This window comes from Lissotriton vulgaris, unplaced genomic scaffold (genome assembly GCF_964263255.1).
Source record: "Lissotriton vulgaris unplaced genomic scaffold, aLisVul1.2 SCAFFOLD_3207, whole genome shotgun sequence".
Taxonomy (NCBI): domain Eukaryota; kingdom Metazoa; phylum Chordata; class Amphibia; order Caudata; family Salamandridae; genus Lissotriton; species Lissotriton vulgaris.
Genome location: NW_028244745.1, coordinates 104035 through 127213, shown reverse-complemented (window position 1 = coordinate 127213; position 23179 = coordinate 104035). Strand labels below are relative to the sequence as shown.

The 23179-nt window shown below is 47.1% G+C and overlaps 1 protein-coding gene across 1 annotated transcript in view; it reads right to left on the bottom strand.

Annotated features, from left to right (window-relative positions):
• LOC147666764 (serine protease FAM111A-like) overlaps positions 1-23179 on the bottom strand; it is a 118554-nt gene that overhangs the window by 90959 nt on the left and 4416 nt on the right. Inside the window, exon 2 of the mRNA XM_086948896.1 lies at positions 5669-5756. Within this exon, the coding sequence (XP_086805022.1) occupies positions 5669-5728 (60 nt within the window). The 5' untranslated portion in view covers positions 5729-5756. The remainder of the gene's footprint in view (positions 1-5668; positions 5757-23179) is intronic.

Genomic DNA, 23179 nt, shown 5'->3' with positions numbered 1-23179 from the left:
CCCCTATGATGTTTTGACTAAGGGCTACCTTAGCCTTTTTCCTAGCATACGCAGATATATGTTTCCGTTTTCTCTTATGTTTTAGTGGTGCCTTAGCAGGCACCTGGCTTTTGTTCGGCTCTATTTCCACCAATATCTTTTGCTTCTCGCCAGTTTTAGTACCCTCGATATTCCCTATCAGTGGATCCGAAGGTGGAAGACTTTCAGGTACAACACTGACAGAAGGCCCAGGGGAAGCGAGGTCATGATTAGTAAGGGGGGTTATTTCCTCAGCAACAGAGTGAACCTCGACCAAGGTGATAATTGGTGTGGGGCCAGTAGTGCGCTCGGGAGTTTTTGAGGATGCAATACTACCTAGGGAGGATGTTTTCTTTAGTGCTAGTTCAGTAGAAAGCCTCCTTGCAGACTCCAGCTCCAAGGATACTCTGTGCTGGAGTTTAGTTATCTCATTGTCGATGGAAAGACTAGTCCTTGTGATAAAATCGTCCAGGGTGCCTGTAGCCTTTTTCGAGGACTTGGTAGACTTACTCCTGGTTTCACGGACAGACATTATTTAAACTATAGGTGGTTTAAGGTTAAATAAAAATAAAGCGCAATTCGATAACTCACATAAAAAACCAAGAGGGAAGGCCCGGTCCGGTCTTAATCGGTCTATAACGGCCTAAACATCCCTGTCTTTGCCCAGTCTTAGCCCCGGCCTTTGCCCCGCGCGCGTCCCACGTGCGCGTTACTGTCACTGATTTTCAGGGAGAAGAACAGGTGGAGGGGGCGGGAAGAGGACCAGCTGCGGCCAATCAGCGCCGCTGAGCACGCTGGTCCTCGCAGTCCCGCCTCTGTCCTTGGTGTCAGCTGTAATGTCCCTGAAGGCGCGTTGGTGCTCCAATGCACGAGCGGAAACCCAAGGGCTGGATCCCCAACAAGGTCTCTTGCCTGCGAGCGGCTCCCGCGAAGCGGGGGCCGCGAGGCGTGGTGAAGTGGCCAGAAAACGGACAGGCAAACAGGAGCAGCACTCCCAGCAAGGTTGGTGAAGTAACCCAAGCAGCTCTCACTCCGCGGTGATTTTAACGGGTGGAGGGGGCGGGAAGAGGACCAGCTGCGGCCGATCAGCGCCGCTGAGCACGCTGGTCCTCGCAGTCCCGCCTCTGTCCTTGGTGTCAGCTGTAATGTCCCTGAAGGCGCGTTGGTGCTCCAATGCACGAGCGGAAACCCAAGGGCTGGATCCCCAACAAGGTCTCTTGCCTGCGAGCGGCCCCCGTGAAGCGGGGGCCGCGAGGCGTGGCCAGAAGTGCCCAGAAAACGGACAGGCAAACAGGAGCAGCACTCCCAGCAAGATTCACGAAAGACGGCGACCGGGAAACTACAGAGGAGGGATACCGCACTATCGCTTACCACGATTAAGAAAATGCACCCGTTTTCCTCAAGTGCCTCAGCAGATGGATCCCCTCCCGGTACTGCCTTATACACACCCGTATTAAGTGCTAAATTCTGGAAAACTTGACCCACCCTACTGGGCGGAACATATCAGCGAGATCAATCTCTTGCACTTTAACCACTGGATGTACCACTCCCTGCCTTTTACTTAACATGAACATACACACTCAGTGAATATCACTACGAGTACCAGACTATTCTCAACTCACTTGCTCGGAGTTGAGTTCAAAGCCCTGAAGAGTCGTGTTGACTCACCTGTACACGACGAAACACGTGTCCGCTTACTGTGACTGTTCTTCAAGTCTGGATACATTAAACCGTCATCTTGCTGTGACAAGAAACACACCAAAGAATCTGCTTCTATTCATTGTATTATGTTTGTCATTGTACTAAGTTGTGATACCCTAATGTAGTTGCGAGAGCACAGCTGTGTAATAAACTTAATCGGTGCCAACGCCTTCGGAGTCTTACTGACTGTCTTTGGGGGTGGAGTGGCCTTCGGTCCGACAGCCATAGCTTTTTCCTTAATGCACTGCAGCGAGTCCGAAACTTGCTTTGAGAAAAAGGCGGATGGTTGTGTCGACTCGATGGGATCTTTAGAGCCACTGTGTGTTTTGTGCTCAAGGTCCTTGCTGACTTATGCTTTGTCGAGTCGACGCTTAGGATCGGTAACGTTCTGTGCTTCGAGTCCTTTATTTGTGTCTACGGTCTTCGGCGCCGACTTCTTTGGGTCGATGTCCTTGACCTTTTTCTTTGGTGCCCCGGATTTCGTCCTATAGGCCTTTTGGCCAAATATAAAGTTTTCTATCGATTCCGAACTTGAGTTAACAAATATACATCCGAACCCAATGGTGGAAAAAAACAATCTGAGGATGGAGAGGATGCCCATGCGCACTGTAGTCCAGGGGAGGAGCCACCTATCTCGTGATACTTCGAAGACTCTTCCAGGACAACAATGTGCAATCATCCGGACCCAACACTAGGCGGCGATCTTTGCACAGATATGAATTCAGCAGCCCACATGCCTCGAACAAGTAGTGCCAGTTGCTGTCAACCAATATCTTTGCTTGACTCAACATCTAAAGTGATGGGCCGAATGTTGTTGCCCAGTCTAGAGCAATGGGTAAATGAAAAGAATATTCTATCTGTAGCTCAGTATGGCTTCAGACGTGGCGTTGGGTCAGTTGAACAGTACCTGAACCTGGAACTAATAATAGGAAAATATACCTTTGCAAGGGAAAGCTCCCTCCACCTTTGCTTTGTGGATTTGTCAAGTGCATTTGACTTGGTGAATCATTCAGAGCTATGGGAGACACTGGGAGGGATGGGTGCCCCGGAGGACATTATTAGTTTCTTATCTCAGATCTATGCTCAACTATCCGCAAAGATACGTTATGGAATACATAGGGAATGCACGAAGCACTTTAAAATTACTCGCGGAGTAAGACAGGGCTGTACACTTGCCCCTCTTTTGTTTTCACTTTATATAAATGGTGTTGATATTTTATTACATAATTCCGGGGTAAATGTCCCAATGATTGGTAAGCGGGCCACACCCCTATTACTGTACGCTGATGACGCCGTCCTAATTTCTAGGACAGCAAACGGCCTACAGACTCTGATGGATAAATTTACAAGTTTTATGACGGAAAAACACTTAAAAATCAACCTGAGTAAGACTTTAGTTATGTCCTGTGGTAAAAGCAATAATAAAACAAAATCACATTTTATTAACGGGACATTAATAGAGAGAACATTCACATTTTCTTAATTAGGGATTCTTTTTAATAGTAAGGGTAATTGGAATACACACGTAACCCTATGCAAGTTGAAATTTTTGAAAATAGTGGAGGCTATTTTTAGATTCTCCGAAAAAATTGCTAATAAACCTGTCTGGGAGATTCTTAAATTATAAGGAGCAAAGTGTATTACAGGGAGCTGTTACGGGGGGCCCTATGGGGTCAGACGGATACCAAATCCTTGAAAACAACTTTTCAAGACGCTTGCTAGCTGTCCCTGTTGCTACCCCTTCAATTATCTTGCATAGAGAAACTGGAATCCCGCACATACACAATTCGATTAGTATGGCCACTTTAAATTTGTGGCACCGTGTTTGGACTAGGGAAGAAACTCATTTCACGTGGGATATTATTTTAGAGTGTTTGTCCCAAGACCGATGCAAGAAAATACCGTGGTTAAGTTATATTACCGATCTTCTAGAAGAATGCAATTTAACTGTGAATGATATTCAACCAGAAGATGCACAACATATTAGTAAGGTTGAATTAAAAAGGAGTTTCTTGAGTGTGAGGGCAGCCCTAAGAGATGGGGTTTCAAACTGCCACATCTTATCTTGAGGGACCAATTGATATAGGCTTACAACCGTACCTCGTTTTTATAACTAACGTACAACATAGATTCTACCTAACCAGACTATGGTTGAGCACTTTACATTATCTATTTGCTTTCCTTAAAAGGGGCAAGTGGTGCTCCATAGTTCCAAACTGTCCGTGTGATGGTAGGTCCAAACAAAGTACCCTTCACTTTTTACTATTTTGTCATTTTTATACAGATATTAGGAAAATGTATCTCCGTCCAATTTTTAAGGTTAACAGCCTGTTCTCCTATAAAACTGCTTTTAATTATTTACAAAACTTGGAAATGATTTCTGTCTGCAATGCAGTAATTTGTTATATAAAGTTGGCAATGAAACAAAGGAATGAACTTGTTCACTTAGAAAAATTGAATTATGAATTAATGTAAGCATACTAGTAGAATAGTCACGCTTATTTTAATCATGTTAAGATGCTGTGTCTTCTGATATATTATTCTGATATATTTTCTTTTTAATTATAAATGGATTTTATTGTATTGTATAGTATGCTTTTGTGGACATTTTGTATGATCCGAATAAAGCTTGATTTGATTTGATTTGATTTGACTGTCAAAATCTACAGCGGACATGAACTAAACTTTTGTCTATTGGATGGAAGTGCCTCAATGGCAGTTCCTTTCAATGTACAGACATGACAATTGAGCCAATGGTCATTTCTAAATTTGACAGAGGTAATGTCTTCTGCCATCCTGACAGACAGATTACCATCCATCAAACTTGGAAGCATACCCTTATTCCGAAGGTAAAATCTTTGACTAGGTCAAGGCTTAGCTAGCCTTTAGTGCATTGTGGTCAGCTTCAACTTGCACCTAAGTTACTGTCAACTAGATACATAAAATGGTATGACAGTGTCTTGGTAGTTTTTAAATTAAAAACTTTTAAAAAAAATCATATCTAGGTTTCCCCAAATTAGATTTTAACCATTTAAAGTCATTTTTTCTTAAGAAATATTTCTTGATTTTTAGAACGTGGTTGTGATATTTTTATTGTGTTGGGTTTTTACATTTTAATTTTCTTTGTTCTGCTCAACAATGTTTCCAAAAATTAAGCCTGTCTGCTCTTTGCCATAGCTACCAGGGATTGAATGCTGAGGTTTAATTATTGAAACTATGTTGACCTGACAGGTGTGTGGACTTATTACTTGTGCTTGTGTGGGGGGAGGGGTGGGGAGGGAGGCGGATGGGAGGGTGATCACATATTTCCTAGCTGCAATCCACTTTCTTACATACGATAACAAGGATCCCCTGTGTTTAAAATGACTTTTAGGGCAGGGTCAAACAGTGTGTAGGTATCTCCCTAGACAATCGGAACAGTACATAGATGTGTCATGCTAAACAACCTAGCTAGTAATTGTCAAACTAAACAAACAAAACAAATATAAGAATTCTTGATTTATTGTATATTTAAAAAAGGATATGAATTTATATTAAAAACATACAAGATTAAAAATCATCAATAAAAAAATTACTTTTTTATTGATGATTCCTTGTATATTCATTTAATGCATACTGAATATTAGGATTGAACATTTCATGCATTGCATTTTAGAGATACAAAGATGTTTAATCTTGTATGTTTTTAACATAAATTCATATCCTTTTTTAAATATACAATGATTTAACTTTCTTACACCAGGTAACTGATAGGCTAGTGAATGTGTGACAACAAGGCTTTCTCTGCAATTTTGAAAGATTCTATAAACACATATGAGGTGAGGGTTCTGTTGGAATGTGGGCTTATGGAATGTGGTTCAACTTCAAGTAGACTACAAAAGTGTTGCGTTGTCCTTACAGTATCAAATTAACAGTGTGGATTCTATAGTGAGACATACAATGCACTTACCGTATTCCGGCTAAAAAATTCTTTGATACTTCGGTTTTTGCTTGGTTTCTTTCCTTTCATGTTTGTTCAAGACCGTGTCCTTCTCTAGCTGCAAGAGGGAGAGGAAGATTTAAATGTATTGTCTATTGTCATATAGTGATGCAAATAGCACTGTTGTGACAACTCTGGAGAGGATTGCTCTGCAACTGAACGCAAAGCCCCCTTCATGCAATTTGCAAGCTTTCTATTCAAGGGTCAGCCATAGAACTTTACTATGGGTGAGATCTGGCCGGCTCACCATGGTGCAGGAGCGCCTGCATTGCAGGGAAAAGACAGGAATGCACTTGAAGTTTAGTATGGTGGGTTCCTTCCCTTTCCCTATTACGTAGAGCAGCAAGGTGGCTTGCTGCGTGATTTCTTCAGAAAGATGAATTGTTGTGTAGAGCCAAAGGTAGCTTTAATAACTGACCAGTCTTCAACAAGAGAGGTGTGTTGGCAGCATTTCATGTAACTGGGGAGTCATCTGTTATCAAAGTACGTATCTTTACTGGATCATGCATCAATGCTGCAAGTGGTTCAATTAACAAAGAGTAAAATCAGTGACAACAGGCATACGTGATGGACTCATAATCACCAATATGTTACTAACCTCAATATTATTCACATTGAGCTTTGCAATTTGAATACAAGGAGGCTTTCAACATTGTGAGTTGGACATTTTTATTTTATTTTATTATTGTTTTGAAATTATCCTCTCCAGCTTAGAAGATTGAAAGCCTTTTCTACATCGAAAAAAATAACAGCCTGCGGTATCCTTAAAGTTGAAAATTAATTAGGACTTATAGTATAAAAAGGTTTATTTAGAAGACAATAGCTCCCTGATACAAATACAGTCTGAATGATATAAATCAACATGGATGAATATCATAATATCAGATATGTTACAACTTTGTTTAGCACTGTAATTTGAATTAAACAAAACTGATATGGTTACCGGTTTTAACTTAAGAAATCATTCCTCTATTTACAACACTGTTGAATAATACTACTACTAATGTAAGGGTTCATAATATAGAAATGACTTTATATCATTGCAAGGTGACTCCATAATCTCCAAAAACCTGGGAAATAAGAAACAGAGAGCCTCCTAATCTAATTTAGATAGAAGAATATGAGACAATAAAAATAGAATTTCTAGTAATGTATTCACATTAGAATCTACAGTGTAAGTACTTGAGAAGTGATCTTTCACAATGTCAATTATCCTTTTTTTATTTCAAAGTATTTTTTTGAAGATTTGTATATATATACAGTACAGTAGTAGTGCGTGAGGGTGAATACAGACGCCTTGGGGGTTACATAAGGTATAGTGGCTCGTATGGCTTGAAGTAAGTCACAAACCCTCGAATTGCTGGTTGGTGTAAATTGTTCCAGGTAACACTGTTTTACCCTCACTAAGAAGAAAGAGAGGAGTGAGGAAAGGAGGAGTAGAGGAAGGTAAGTGTGGGGGAGGGGAGACAGAGCATTATGATGTTTGTTGTTTCTCCGCGGTGAGCATCCAGTGCCCATTATTGGCTTCTGTGGGCAGAGTACGACAGCTTCTATGGGGGTTTGTTTGGACCCAAGTGTCTATCCAGCGAGGCCCACATTTCCCCCCGTGCTGTGAATCGTGTGCTCGACACCATTTCAATTCCACTAACCTTACTATTCATATAACAAACTTGTTCTAAAACACAGCGTGTGCAAAGAAATGGCTTGCTCTTCTATTCCTTTGCAAAGTCAGAGCATGTTAGAAAAATAAGTTCTCAGGGCCAAATGCGCCGACTCTAGATTGAAAGATTGAGAAACACAAATGTTCTGATACATGGAATACCTTAAAATGAGGGGGGGGCAACAAGGTGGCCAATGGCAGATGTATATGTGAGCTCCCAGGCCCCAATAAATATCCAGAGGCATCCTGGGCCCAAAAGGGATCGACCCCTACAAACACTGCTAGGTACAGGCCCCCTCACTCATGGTGCGACTGCTACCTGCAATAGTATCAACCTGACGGCTGCAGGGGAGGTAGATGCAGAGTACGGCCTGTGAGAACAGACACCAGTACGGAGGAACCAAGATGAAGTGGATGGTCGCAAGCAGCCGCACACAGTGAGAACGGGGACAAGGGAGGAGTAAAGGAGTGAGCAGCGACAACTAGCTACAGGTGCTTCATGCTGCATGGCCTCCCGCAGACCTGGCAGCAGAATAACAGAAGCACGTGACTCGGGCGGCAGCCAGGGCAGGGACCCCAGTGTAGATGGAGCTACGAATGTCTGGAGCGGTGCCTGGATCAGGTTTGATCGGTGGAAATAGGAGGTGGGTGAGTGGGCCTGTCTCCTGTTCTGGATTGGTTTCTCTTCACCGCTCTGGCAAGCATAACACTCTGCATAAAAAGACAGCACCTGGCATAAGGCTATTAACTCATCTTTATTAATTTCTCAGCTTTTGTACATGTCCTACTGATGTGAAACTACTCTCCACACGTCCTCTTCTCTCTGCTTCACTCAATGTAGTGAGAGGGAAAACTAGTACTTCCTGTCTCCACCCAGGAAACTCCTGGCATCTCACTTCTGTCTGGACCAGCTAGACCACAGACCTACTTATATAACAATGTCCTTTCCTGGAGGACATGACATCCTGGAAATCGCTGTGTGCACTCTTTAGTACCCTCAGGCCCTCCAGCCCAGATAAGATCGGAGTGCCGGTGCCACTTTTGATGAGGTGGCAGCTGGGGAGTAAAGTGTTCTGATAGTATCAGGTGGATGATAATGTGCAAATAGCACCCCCCAAAAAAACGCTGCGGTTGCCTTGCTGAACATTTCATTTACGATAATAAACACTTAGATTTATGAGGGATCTGCAACTGCACCCCACCCTCTTTTGTAATGTGGCATGCTTGTACTGCGTAATTCATAGTTTGCTGTGAATCATCTCCACGAACATGAGCAGCGAGCCGTAACACAGGAAAAATATGTGTCAAAAGTAACGCTGCTTGCATTTTATAAGGGGGGCTTGGGGGAGGGCAGCCGACCCCTGGGAGGTCTCCTCCCCCGGGCGGTTTGGGAGATTTGGGTGGGGGCTCTCCTTCTAGCAGATTCCATTTGGGCTCTTTTTGGGCTGGTTTTTAGTTGTATTGTGCGCTGCCTATAAATGGGCGTGGCTCCGCGTTACGGGCACCATTTTGGGCTTAGGTGACCTGGTGGCCGGTTTGTTCTTAGATAATTTTGTCAGAGTTTTTGGTATTTCTTACCTTTCCTCTATAGCTATTCTGATTTCGCTTACTATGGCTGGTGAAGATTATCGAGTTTTGGAGGCTATCCGCCTGCTTAGCGAGGCGGGTCGTTTGGACCTGGTTATTGGTGATCGGGGTCAGACCGAGCCTCCGCGTCCCCAGCGGGAGGCTTCGGCGAGGGTGTCGGCTGTAGTAGCAGCGTGTTTCTCCCCGAAACGCTGGAGGCAGGATGGGGTAAGTGAAAGGGGTCGCTCCAGGACTCGGCGGGCGGGTGCGAGGTCCCGTCGGGGGAGTGATTCTGGGTCTTCTGATCCGTCTGTCTCTTTGGATACCTCTTTGGTTGAAGTGGTTGGGGAAGGTGATTTTCCTACGGTAACGGGGGAGGTTTCTAATGTTGGTTTTCGGGAAAGGGCGGCCTCTGCTCCTGTTTTGCGAGGCCGTCGTGCTTCCAGGCAGCGTGGCTGCACGCGGCGTTCGGCTTCGGCCTCCGCGGGGGCGGGCTCTGACGTCACCGGGGAAGGGGGGATGGAGGCCATTTTGAATGTGGTAACTGTGGCGCAGCAGTGTTACGGAGCGGTCAGGTTCAGGAGGTGCAAGAGGTGGTCGCTCCTCAGAGCGTTATTCGTCAGCACGTGGTTCAGGTTCCTGTAGCGGTTGACGGTGGTTCTGTGAGCGGGCCCATTGCTCGGCCTTTAGTGTCAGGACCTGGTGTGGTCATGTCTGAGAGTTCTGGTGTGCTTGTGCGGTCGTCGGTGAGGGATCTGAGTAGTCCTTTATTGTTTTCCCCCTCGGTGTCCACCAGGGGGGAGGCTGTGTCTGTCTGTAGCGGTTCGTTAGGGGAGGGGGAATGGGCACAGATGGGTTTGGGGGAGGGAGCTGGGCGGACTGAGGGGCCTTCCCTTGGGGGGGAATTGTATGGTACTGGTATCCCTGCGGGGAGTTTTCGCCCGTCGGAGGTTGTTGAAAGTTTTCCCCTGGGGGGGGAGGGGAGTGGTGATGGTTTGGTTCAGCAGGGTCCTGTTGAGGGGGGTTCTTTCTATAGGTTGTCCGGGGATTTCCAGTTTCCTGGTCTGAGAGTGGTTTCGGGGGCTGCATCTCAGGGCTCTCTTGGGGATGTGAGGGTTCAGGATTTTTCTGCGCAGGGGCCGGCGTCGCAGATTATTCAAGCTATGTTGGATGTGAGTTCGGATGAGGAGGTCTGCCCACCGTCTCCTCGGCTATGTGATGTTTTAAAAAGGAAAGGAGCAGGTGGTTCTGGGATTTTGGAGGCAACTGGTAGGGGTTGTGGAGTTCGAGTTGGCGGTTTGTCTTCTGCTCCTAGAGTTGGTTTTAGTAAGGGACCCGGCACACCAGTCCGGCCTTTTTCATTACAGGTGGGAGTTCGAACGGAAGCAGCAGACTTGGCAGGGCGGCAAGCAGCCCAAGTACGCCGAGGAGAAGTGCGGGTGGAGCCTGGCGCGGCACGTCCCATACCATCGAGGGATCCCGCCGCGGCCGTCTCAAGCAGGTTCAGTACGACCTCGATGGCCCCAACAAGGGATTTCGACATGGGCGGTGCCTGCAGGTCTAGCACGACCTTCCCAGCCTCGTCGGTGGAACCCAGCGTTTTCCATGGGAGCGGGTCACGCACGACCTCTCTTGTGCCACGTGTTGGTCGTAATGATGCTTTATCTTTTACAGGGAATCAACAAGTTGTAAGTGGTACTGGCGGAGGAGTGTATAGACGGGTTCAGTCGGCCTCCCCGCCAAGGTCGAACGTGAGGGCTGGTAAGGCCCATGGTCGGTCTAAAACGGTGGAGTCAGGACAGACTTCGTTGATTGTCAATGCCCCTTCTCAGTTAGATGAATCGTTGATTTTAGACTATGATGAGGACAGCCCTGAAGAGGGCGAAGTCGGGAAGTGGTGTCTGGGGGGGGGGACATGCTAACGTTTCTCACAGTATGTTACAGGCACAGGTGGTACGGAGTCGTGCGGAATCGTCAAGGCCACGAGTGCTCGGCCCCTCGGTGAGGGCTCCTCGGAGGGCGGACGACAGTGCACAGACAGAGTGGAGGACGGAAGCCGGTCAGCCGCCTCTATTACGCCCAGGTGAGACTGTGGTTCATTCTGTGCGGCCAAGTATGGTTTCTATTGGTGTTGGTGTGGACTTAACATCTGGTGAGAAAGATGGTAAATTATACAAAGGTCGTCTTGTCAGAGACCAAGGTGTGGGTACAAACGTGGATGAAGTCAGTACAAGTGATAAAGTGGATAGTGGCACGTCCACTGTTGGTTTGGGCACTACTAAAAATGTACTTCACAGCAAGGAATTAAAAATTAAAAAGTTGCCGTATATGGGTGTTACGAAGCCTTTGGGGGCTCATTTAATGCTCACTACGAAGGAACGGATATGGAACGGTGAGTATGTGGAACTGTTAAAATTGTTGCACAGGGAGGTTCGTGCTAAAGAAGGTTCCAAGGAGGAGGAGTTTGAATTGGCTAAGCGCCCTAAGGTACCTCTAACTATTGAAAATTGGACGGCGGCCTTTTTAATTTATGCCAGCGTCTACTGTGAAAAGTTCCCTGAGCGCTGCGTCTCATTATTCAAGTACATGGATGTTATCCGTAAAGCTCAACTTACTAGGAATGATTACGCTTGGGCTCAATATGATGAGGAATTTAGGGCGCGTATGGCATGGGATCCCGAGGCAAAATGGGGTGAGTTGGACACTGACCTTTGGCAGCACACCATGGGTTCGTCCGCCACTGGTAGAACGGTGTTTACTGCCAGTGGTCTTCCTTTGGTCTATCGTCCCTTTCAGTCCCGTCCCACCCGGGGAGGGGTGGGGGCCAACTCGAACACCCAGTCGCCTACAGGCACGTGTTGGGACTTTAACAGAGGGACATGTAACAGAGAGTTCTGTAAGTTCCGTCACAAATGTTCACAATGTGGTAGAAAGAACCATCCGTTATCCCGTTGCTGGGGTCCTAGGTCTTCCGGGGGTCCCCAGGTTTCCCAACAGAGTTCAGGAACTTTCGTGCCACCACAGCAACCTCCAGCTCCCAGGGGAGGGAAGTCTTCATCCGGTGCTGGGCCCAAACGCTCATACACCGGTTAATGTTGATAAGTTGGCTGCCGCTCTGCGGGATTACGAGCCTGCCGAGCTGCGGTCGGTTTTGTTATCGGGTTTCCAGGTTGGTTTTAGGTTGGGATACGAAGGACCGCGTTTGAGACGTTGGTCTAAGAATTTGAAGTCGGCAGGCGAACACCCTGCTATTGTACAGTCAAAACTGGATAAGGAAGTGAGTGGGGGTAGGATGGCGGGCCCCTTTGATGACTGGCCTTTGGCGAACCTGATTGTATCCCCTATTGGTGTGGTCCCTAAGAAGGAGCCTGGTCAGTTCTGGCTCATTCAGCATCTATCATGGCCTGAAGGTGAGTCTGTAAATTATTTCATTGACAATGAAGCTGCATCGGTGTCTTATTCTTCTGTTGATGTAGCTATGCAATTGGTTGTCACGGCAGGCCCTGATGCTCTGATGGCAAAATGCGATATCAAATCCGCATTTCGACTGCTTCCAGTCCATCCTGAAGATTGGTGTCTTCTGGGCATCCATTTTCTAGGAAAATGGTACGTGGACAAAGCTCTGCCAATGGGTTGTTCTATGTCCTGTGCGTTGTTTGAAACTTTTAGTACGTTTCTGCAATGGTGGTTTACTAAACAGAGTGGACATGAACTGGTCACACATTATTTGGACGAATTTTTCTTTGTGGGTACAGCAAATTCGCTGGTCTGCCAAGCTGCTCTCACATCGTTTCAATCCTTGATGAGTCATTTACGTGTACCTTTGGCTCCTGAAAAGACCATGGGTCCTTGCGCGACCATGTCTTTTTTGGGGATCGAGCTTGACTCGCATTTGATGCAAGCTCATCTTCCATTGGACAAAAAACAGAAAATGCTTGATCTGGTTGGAATTATGTTGAGAAAAGAGAAAGTGTTTGTGAGAGAGATACAAGTTCTGCTGGGACACCTTAACTTTGCCTGCAGAGTGGTCAGGGCGGGTAGGACTTTCTGTAGGAGGTTGGGCAGAGCTTTGTCTGGTCATTCCCTTCCACATCATCGGGTGAGGCTGTCTGCGGGGGTCAAGGAGGACTTACGAATGTGGGTCTTCTTTTTACATTCCTTCAACGGTGTGCCTTTATGTCGGGAGGTGGATTGGTGTTGGGATGTACAGATATTCTCTGATGCTGCAGGCAGTGAAGGTTTTGGTCTTTACTGGCAGGGAAGGTGGTGTGCCCAACAGTGGCCGGAACAATGGAGGAATGGTGGCAGAAGTATTGCCTTTCTGGAACTCTTCCCTGTCGTTGTGGCCGTTACTTTGTGGGGTACGGCTTTGGCTCACAAAAAGGTTCTTTTCCGCATCGACAATATGGCTGTGGTGCAAGTACTTAACAAACAGTCGGCCAGGGATCCCCAGATTTTGAAGCTCCTTAGAGTGTTTGTGTTGGGATGTCTGAAATATGATATCTGTTTTCGGGCCCTGCATGTTCCGGGCGTGGACAATGACATTGCGGATGCTTTGTCTCGTTCACAGTGGGAGAGATTCCGTGGGCTTGCTTTGGAGGCAGACGAGGAGCCGACTCCCATGCCTGACCACCTGTGGAGGGTAGGCAACACCGGGTCTTTCAATTGGTTTTAGGTTCTTTGGCTCCTTCCACGAGAACAGCGTACGAGTTGGCCTGGACGGAGTTTTTGGAGTCGGGTGCGTGTTGGAGGGAGCTGGATTGGCAACGATCTGAAGATGTGGTTCAGTTTTTTTTGTGTATGATGGACAGGAATTTGTCTAGAATTACTATTTCTGGCAAACTAGCAGGTATTTCCTTTGTGGGTAAGCTTTTGTGGGGTTACTCTCCGTCGGCTGGGGAGTTGGGTTGGAGGATGTTGGAAGGGTGGTCTAGGGAGAGGGGTTCTGTGCGTACTTTGCGATCCCCTTTGTCGTGGCAAAAGCTGTTTCAAGTGATTTCTGTGCTTCCGGTTGTATGTTCTGATAGAGTGGAAGCTTGTTTGTTCGCCACTTTGATGGTGTGGATGTTTTTTGGCGCTTTTCGGGTGTCTGAATTGCTGGGCACTAAGTCCTCTCCTGGCCTTCTGTGGGGAGATGTTCAGCTGTCGATCAGGGGAGTCCACGTTTGGCTCTCTCATTCGAAAACTGATCAGAGAAGTGTGGGTAAAGGGGTTTGGTTGGACGCGGTATCCCCACCGGAAACATGCCCTCTACGTTGGGCTCACTGCTGGAAGGAAATGTCGGGTGGGGTTGTGGACCTCCAGGTTTTTCGACACCTTAATGGCTCATGTGTTTCTACTTATCAATTGCGCATGGTACTGCGAAAAGCGCTGCGACATATTGGCTTAGATGGGTCGTTATACGGTACTCATTCATTTAGAATTGGGGCGGCCACGGAGGCCTTTCACAGGGGCTGGTCGAGGGAAGAGATCATGGGCCTGGGGCGCTGGACTTCTAATTGCTTTCGGCGCTATGTTAGGAACGAATCTGCTGGTGCGCAGGCGTCTTATCCTGTTTACCCTGTCTGATTCTGTTTTCTTTTTCAGGTTCTGTGGCTGGTCCTCGGGCTGCTTTCCTCACAGTATGGATCGTGGGCCATTCCTTTGTTAAAAGAGCTCAAGTGCAAGCTCGTCAAAGTTATTTTGGTTCATCATTGGGTTTTAATGATCGTTTATTCAATGTGGTTTGGAAAGGAAAAGGGGGAAGGTTATGGAAGGAACTGATCCCTGCACTTAATTCTTGGTTAGTAGGGGGGGTTTGCCCGGATGTGTTGGTTATTCACTTAGGTGAGAATGATTTGGGTTCCGTGAAAGGGGTTGTTCTGCTTCGGGCGATCAAAAAAGACTTGGCTTTATTGCATAAACAGTGGTCGGGGTGTCACGTTTTGTGGACAGAATTGGTGCCACGGAGGGTTTGGAGGAATGCGGTGAAGCCGAAGGCGGTGGATAAATCTCGGAGGAAAGTGAATTTGGAGGTTTCCAGGTTCTGCAGGGATCTGGGTTTCGGTCGTATAGTTCACGGTGACATCAAATACGATGCGGTGGAATTTTTCAGGGGTGACGGAGTACATTCGTCCCAAATGGGCATGGATTTATATCTGCTGGAGCTGCGGGAGGTTTTGTCTCGCTGTCTGACCGTGCAACAGTTTGTCAGTGAATAATGGGTTGCTTTTGTGTTTTTTCAGGTCTTGGCTTGCTCTCTTTTTTCGGGTGTCCCCCCCCCCCCCCCCCTGTTTTTCGGATTATGTGGGGGGCAGAAAGGTGGGGCTCTCTCCTAATCAGTCTTTCCCCCCACGGCTTTCTGGATGGCAGTTTGCTATGTTATTGTCAGTTTTGGGCCAGGTTTGGACCCGTTGGTTGTAAAGTCGGACCTTGTTGGGGGATGTTTCATACTGATTGAGGTGGGGTTCGGAGAATATGGGTCGGGGGATATGATCAGTTGGTTTATAATCGGGGATGTGATATTTTGTATTTGATAAGGTGATGTTATAATGTTATTTGGGGTTTGTATGGTTTTATGTGTTTGGGTATGTATGGGTGGGGGCGGGTGTGATGGAGGGTGTGGGGTGGGGGCGGGGTTTGGGGTTTTGAAATAAAAACGAACAAATCTTGATTGTGGTTTAGATTGTGAGGTGGTTGCCGAGTTTGTGTATTTGTAAATGTGCACCTGTTCCAATAAAGCGGCCTTTTTCACACTTCATTGGGTTTTTTGGTCTGCTCACTCTCCCCCACCCCTCTCTCCCAAGGGGGGCTTGGGGGAGGGCAGCCGACCCCTGGGAGGTCTCCTCCCCCGGGCGGTTTGGGAGATTTGGGTGGGGGCTCTCCTTCTAGCAGATTCCATTTGGGCTCCTTTTGGGCTGGTTTTTAGTTGTATTGTGCGCTGCCTATAAATGGGCATGGCTCCGCGTTACGGGCACCATTTTGGGCTTAGGTGACCTGGTGGCCGGTTTGTTCTTAGATAATTTTGTCCCTCCCTCCCTAGTTTGGGGTTTTTTCTTATTTTATTCATTATTTGTTTGGCTGCTGTTTGGGACATGTGGGCATGGGTTTTTGGCTTTATTCTTTTGTCGCTTGGGACAGGTGCGTGGCGGTTTGCTATGTTATTGTCAGTTTTGGGCCAGGTTTGGACCCGTTGGTTGTAAAGTCGGACCTTGTTGGGGGATGTTTCATACTGATTGAGGTGGGGTTCGGAGAATATGGGTCGGGGGATATGATCAGTTGGTTTATAATCGGGGATGTGATATTTTGTATTTGATAAGGTGATGTTATAATGTTATTTGGGGTTTGTATGGTTTTATGTGTTTGGGTATGTACGGGTGGGGGCGGGTGTGATGGAGGGTGTGGGGTGGGGGCGGGGTTTGGAGTTTTGAAATAAAAACGAACAAATCTTGATTGTGGTTTAGATTGGGAGGCGGTTGCCGAGTTTGTGTATTTGTAAATGTGCACCTGTTCCAATAAAGCGGCCTTTTTCACACTTCATTGGGTTTTTTGGTCTGCTCACTCTCCCCCACCCCTCTCTCCCAACATCTTCTGTGGAACAGGAGCCCATATTACCATCGATGCCCAGGCTGCTGGCGCAAGACGCCTCTTAGTTCCCATTCTGAATAATTACCAAAATAAAGAGACGGGCGCTGGAAGCAGGAATCAAGAACAGAGTTTAATTCTCATGAGGAGAGCCTGTCATGTCAGACACGAAACAAGGTGCCATCGGGAGGTGCTCTAACAAGTGAGCTGAGACTCTGTCTTTTATACTTTACAAAACACTTGGCATTACAGTCACAGCATTGTGAAACAAAGAAAAGACAACCCCATAATCCTCGTGTCAATCCTACCCCACATGTGTTCACAATAGGGACCCTTGACCTGCTGATAAGAGAGGGGGCAATGACGCAGCTGAATGTTCCGCTGATTATTAGGATGTGTGCGCCTGATCGTAGCCCAGGGGGTGGGGAGGCCAGGATCAATAGTGGGTCCTTTGAAGAGGAGTGACTCCATACAATAAAGGGCAGTAAACAGTGTCTCCCGGCTTAGGCGATGGCCTCGGACATGTGTGGACAGTCCATCGCGGAGGGAGGGTTTGCTAACAGAGGGGTTATTCATGAAAGGAAAGGAGGTGTTGGTCAGGCGCGGCCGTGACTCCCAAGGACAGGGTCTTGCAGAGGAGGAAGGTTTATGACTTGTCCATGTGAGGGAGAAGGAGGGGGTCAGGGTGCGCGCAGGGTCAGAGTCGCACAGAGAGAGAGAGGTCTTATGACCCGTACATGAGAGAACAGGGGCAGTCAGATACAGCTGGGGGGCTATGTCAGCTGAGGCGAAGGATGCTTCTTCAAGAGGGAAATGGGGGGGGTGCCTGGGTCAAGCAGGAGGGTTGCCTTTCATAGCAGGGTCGCGCAGAGTGCTGGGTTTCATGGTCTATGCATGTGAGAGTGGGAGGGGGGTGCTCAAATGCGCGCAGGAGGGAAGCCAGTGATTCTAATGAGTGGGCAAGAGGCCAAGGTGCCTAAAATGGCTGTCATGTACATATGGGCACGGGCTTTTACTGGCGGAGTGATACGGTCAATATTTCAGGGTATACGTGGTGCCTACAGGGAGGGGGACGGGAGAGGGCAAATGAACGCTGCTTATGTACATCAATTTTTCTATTTTCCACAGTCGCCCCTTTTTACATAACAGAGTTCATTTTTCTAATTGATGGGGGTATATATAAACAACAAAGTTCATTTTCCTATCCCTCCTAGTTAAGGGGCGTACATATAAACATGTGGTTGATGAAATAGCATTTGTCAATACTAACATATTGCACAAAAATCATGAACAGTTGATGTGATGGGCAGAATGCAGCACATAGGAAATTGCATTTGTCGAGTTCCTATCATTTCAAAAGCACTACATAGCATAAATGTTTCTGACTTAAAAATGTGACCAATGAACATTTTGACCAAGCAGTTGAGGGCGGAATCAGTTCAATATACAAAGTCTCTTCGTCACAGTGTCTTTTAGCAGTGAGCCATCACTGGTAGGCTCTAGTCCGTGTCCTTTCGTTGGCGCTGTTGAGCACCGGTGGTGGAGCTATAGGTCCAGCTCGGTTCTATCCTTACGCGTTGCAGGGTGCGGTCAGTCCTCTGCTGTTAGACCACAGTCCTGTTCCCTAAACAATCCGTTTAGCGGCGCCTTATGCTCGGCACCTATATTTCCGTGGCAACACCCTATTCCCACCTGAATGCCGTTCTTCCTTTTGGCGTGGAGTCACATGGAAAAGAGGGTGTGTGTTGTTCAAACAGTCGATAGGAGAGAGGAGGAGTTGGGTCAGAGTTCCTGGGACACACAAAAGAGACCAAGGGAGCAAAGGATAACAAGCAGGCAGGCCCATCAATCGGGCCCAAAGAAGGGGGACGGAGACTCCAGGCACACGTGGGTTAGCAGACGGAGGGCTTCAGGGCAGCCCGTCAAGTTTCATTTTCCACGTTTGAAATTGCTGTCTCGTCCCGCATCTTGTTGCTCTGCAGCTCCACCTTTGGTCGAGGTCACACGTGTCTCAAGATCTGCAGCCAGGCTGTACGTCACATCCGACCCTTCTCCTTCGGTGGTCGTGAATCTTTGAATAGGTACAAAACAAGTTTTTAGAGAACTGGCAGAAGAAGACATCTACGCATGTGAATTCCTCCCTCAATCCTACATACTTGGGAGATACGCTCATCGGTCACAGTCAGAGGTCTATTACCAGGCAGTGCATATGTCGGCATTCTTATTGAGTTCATGTCAAGTTTTATTCATCATCTATATGTGCCACATATAGAGAAAAGTCAGACTCCTATCAACTGTGCATTTCATCAAATTCAACATTTCGGAACTTCCAGGGAGACTCGTCTTTCTAACCTTAGCCTTAACAGTTCTAACATTTTCCTTCAAGGCTGGCTAACCTTTTCAAAGCAGGGCAGGGGTGCCATCATCGAGAGTCAAGTAAAACAGGGTTTTCTCGAGGGACGACAGTTACTCATGGTCATCATGTTTTATATCCGGGACAGCAGCTGGGGTCTATCAAATGGGGCGGGGATGCTTCGGGCGCTCGCGCTTGGGTGCAAAAGGGGGTGGGGCAATCTGGGCATTGGGGGTCAATCTAGACGTTGGTGTTCGTCTCTGATGAACAGAAAAATAAGGTGCCATTGACATACAGTTCCCCTATAAAAGGCCAAATTGGGGGACCTTAGTCGTCTTACCTGTCCTTTCCTTCTCAGCCAATTCAAGTTCATTCATTTTGCAGAAAGGAGAGGTAGTAATATGGCGAGATACAATCATTTTGATTTCGGTCAATTTCGCTGAACACCTTCGCGTTCAATAAGTTTCCAATCAGACTAGTGCCAGCGAGGCACGACTTTACCAAAAAGGGAGATGGAAACAGGGAGACTCTCAGAGAGTGGGAGTCGTCCGCAATCCAAACGAGCCATTTGGTAAACGTATGACATGTAGAGAGAGAGATAGAGAGAGTTAGAGAGAGTTAGAGAGATAGAGAGAGAGAGAGGTATAGAGAGGAAAATGGTGGGATAGAGATAGAGAAAGACAGAGAGATGTGTACAAAAATAGGTCATTTAGTGCGTTCACAACACAGAACAGCAGGGGGTCAGGTAACGGAGAGACGCAAACAAAGGCAGAACATAAACCCCTACAGCACATACACACGAACTCAGACAGAGGAAGACAGTACATGTATTACATATATATAAGACATTCACGACAAAACACAAAACAACAGTTGGCCAACAAAATCTATTTTTTTTTTTTTTTTATATCCTTCATGTCTTTACTATCCTATTTATCTTCGTGCTTAGTTCTTTTTACCTTTCCCTCCTTTTCCCTCTCGCTTGTTATTTCTGCGAGCGTTCTCAATTGCCAATACTTACACCTCGGTCAGTCGATCTGAAATTAACCTGGTCGCGCTATTTACCCATGGTTGGATCTTAAACCATTTTTCAGTTCCTTCCTTTGGTGGGAAGTTCTCCAGGCTGAGGCAACGGCAAGTATTGATCGGGAGAACAGTCAGACAGCTTGGCTAGATCTATAAGAGTGTGAGAAGGGGGGGCAGTACATTTTGAACATCAGCATCATTTCTAACTTCCCAGACAGGTGGTGCCGTGGTAACCCTTACCCACACACTTTCCTTTGTCCTTTCCCTACCTAGTCAAACGTCTAGTTACATTATCTAACGTATTATTTCGAGTCAATTTTCGTCCTACAGTACCCGTCAAGTCTCTATGTCAGTCCATCCTCCCAGTTGCTATGTCCTAAGGAGGAACAGTCATGTTTAAATCTACGTCTTTTAAAAACTTATCGTCATAAGGACTATGCTCCTATTCCCTCCTTCCCTTTTTCGTCGGTGGTTTGATCATCGTTCTCCCATACTTCAGTCAATGTTCCAACGCGACCTGCAGAAGGGAGGAGAAAGAAGGGGTGGGGGGGGCAGCATTCAAAGCACATCAGCATGCAGTAGTCCGAAAATGTTTTTACCTACCACATACTCGACCTATCTCCACGTACTGCATTTCTTTACCATCTCGGCGTATACGCCCAGAGGGACCAGTAATGTCAGATAGATAATCATTGACGATCTGCGTATCTACATGAGTTACTTGGTCGCGACCCCTTTTGGTTGTGTGCGAGGGTGGCGGTCAGGTGGCATTTCTGTGGTGTCGTTTTAAAGCGTCTAAAACCCTTTTCCGGCTGCCTGTGACACATAATGTAGCTGCTAAATATCGGGTCCTTTTTAACCTTCAGCCTTCATCATACTTTCTTGTTGCTCACAGTAGGAATACATTCAAAAATCATTAATGCAACCGCTACAACTATGCGTTCCTTTTCAAAATACTTTTAATAAAAAGTGCTGGTGTATAAATACAGGCCTACAACCCAGTGAACCGGCCACGGAGCAGATTGGAACTGTACATAGGAAGAACAAAGTTGGTGGCAGTTCATTGCATAAAGTGCAGCAGTGCAATAAAATCGTATCAAACTTCCCTACAAAGCAAGCATGATGCATGTCAAGAATTCAGTTTTTCAATTAATTCATTAATTCATTATCCAAATGCTCATTTATTATCTGAATTACACCAATTCATTTTCCATATCATAATTGGTACCCACCCTAAGTCAGTTCATTGTCCAAACATATGATCAATATCTATATTGCTTTCTTCTCTAAGCACATAATCATTATCCATTTTATCGACTTTCATTGTTCAAAAATGCACACGTATCTCAGAGCATCAAAATTCGAGCAATCCGGGTGAACAGGGAGTTTGAAAGTTTTGTTTCGTGTATCGGCGCCATTTTGGGCGAGGTCAGGCAGGTTCCAACATAGTCAGAATGTCTCCAATGAGTCGTGGTTGGACCAGAACCTTCCGTTGGTAGTTCAAAAAGTTTTGCGTAATGTGGTAACAGTCTAACAATATGGACCATCAGTCAAAGAGTGGGGAGGGCGGCAACAATTTTCCTACCGGGTCACTCTGGTGTTCCACCGGAACTGAACAAGTCTGTACCTTGGCGGTGTTTTAGCCATTTCCAAACTGAGGCTGGCGCTGGCAGGAGTGCGCCGATGCCGCGGTTCCCAGTGAGGGGGATGGGGGCGCCCATGCGGAGGGATCGGGGTGCCCCCCGGCTCTCATAGAATCTTCAAAGTTGAGGAGAGAAGGCATGGGGCGTGTGCCCGTCCCGGGCAAAAGACCGCTTTTCGATGTGGACCCTCTTTAAGCAAGAGCGTTGGGGTGTCGCTGGAAGCCTCCACCTGGAGGGAGGTGGGGGAGGCTCGTTCGCGCCGCCTCCCCCTTCCAGCGACCCTGCGCCGTTCCTCGGCTCCACCGCTTCGGTATTGGCAGTGCTGGCTACTGAAGATGGGGGGGGGGGGGCGGTGGCTGAAGCAAGACATCCCCCCCTTGACATGTGGCGGGACTACCTGTAACTATCCAGGCGTTGCTGTGTGGCTGGACTACCTGTCACTCTCAGGCGTTGACATGTGGCGGGACTACCTGTAATCTTCAGGCGTGGTCATGTGGCGGGACTACCTGTAACTCTCAGGGTTGCCCGACCTCGCCTTGGCTCCGGTCCTCGTCGATGGCCAGATCAGGCAAGAGATGGGGTGGGGGGGGGTGGTCGGTGGCCGAGGCAAGACAGCCCCCCCCCCCGTGGCCTGCAGGGCAGCAGAAGAGGGAAAGGGGAGACCTCCATGATTCCTCGGGCCGTCCGCCCTACAGCCTCCCCTTTCGACTGCGGCCAGCCGAGCCCTGCATGCATCGAGGCCTCGCCTTCCGGATGGGCGTAACCGCGGACCTGTTGCACTTCGGGAGCTTCCGGAATGGGGGTAGGTACCTATTGATTTGTATCTATTTCATGTGACCGTTATTTGGGCGTGGTGGGCAATGAGGCAGACATGTTTGGGGCAGGAATAGGCAACGGAACCTAGCTACCTCGTGGCTGTCTTGGTGTCAAGCTTGTCTTCCCTCGCCATTTTTATGTTTCTTATTGCGGGTTATTTCTAACGTTTCTTATTTTATTTTTAGCGAAGTTGATGACTCATCAGTGGCCTACTGATTTCGCTCGACTCTTTTTCTTGTATTTTTATGCCATAACCTATTATAAGCTATAGCGACTAGTCCACACTTAATGAACATGTCCTTATTAGGTGTGCCCTCCAGTGGAGCTGGATGGTTCATCTCTAATAAGCGGTCCGGGCTAAACAGGCTACCAACCAGTGGGGAGAAGATAGGCATGACGGATTACAACGGGGACAAAAGTCTGCATTACCTATCTTATCACGGTGGGCAAAGACTAGGCAGAATATTTCTATTCTCCGTTGTTTGGCGGCGGTGAATACCTCAAACGAACCAGTACCGAACAATCAATGTTCGGTCAATCAAACAATCAGTGGGGAGAATAAGTGGGCACGAAAAGTTATTGTTACCTACTCTTTCTCTACCTGCAAAGAGAGACCTTGTTCTTCCCTGTTTGCAGACAAAGAATCTCCAGACAATAATCCACGAACGACAGTTCGGGAAACAGTGGGGGAGGAAGATAGGCACGACGGATTACAATGGGGACAAAAGTCTGCGTTACCTATCCTTCACTGCTTGCAAAGGGAGAGCCTGTTGTTTTCTCCGTTTGCAGACGGTGAATCTCCAGAGGTTTCAACAAAGCGTAATACTAGTATTATCCAACAAACAATCATTTCA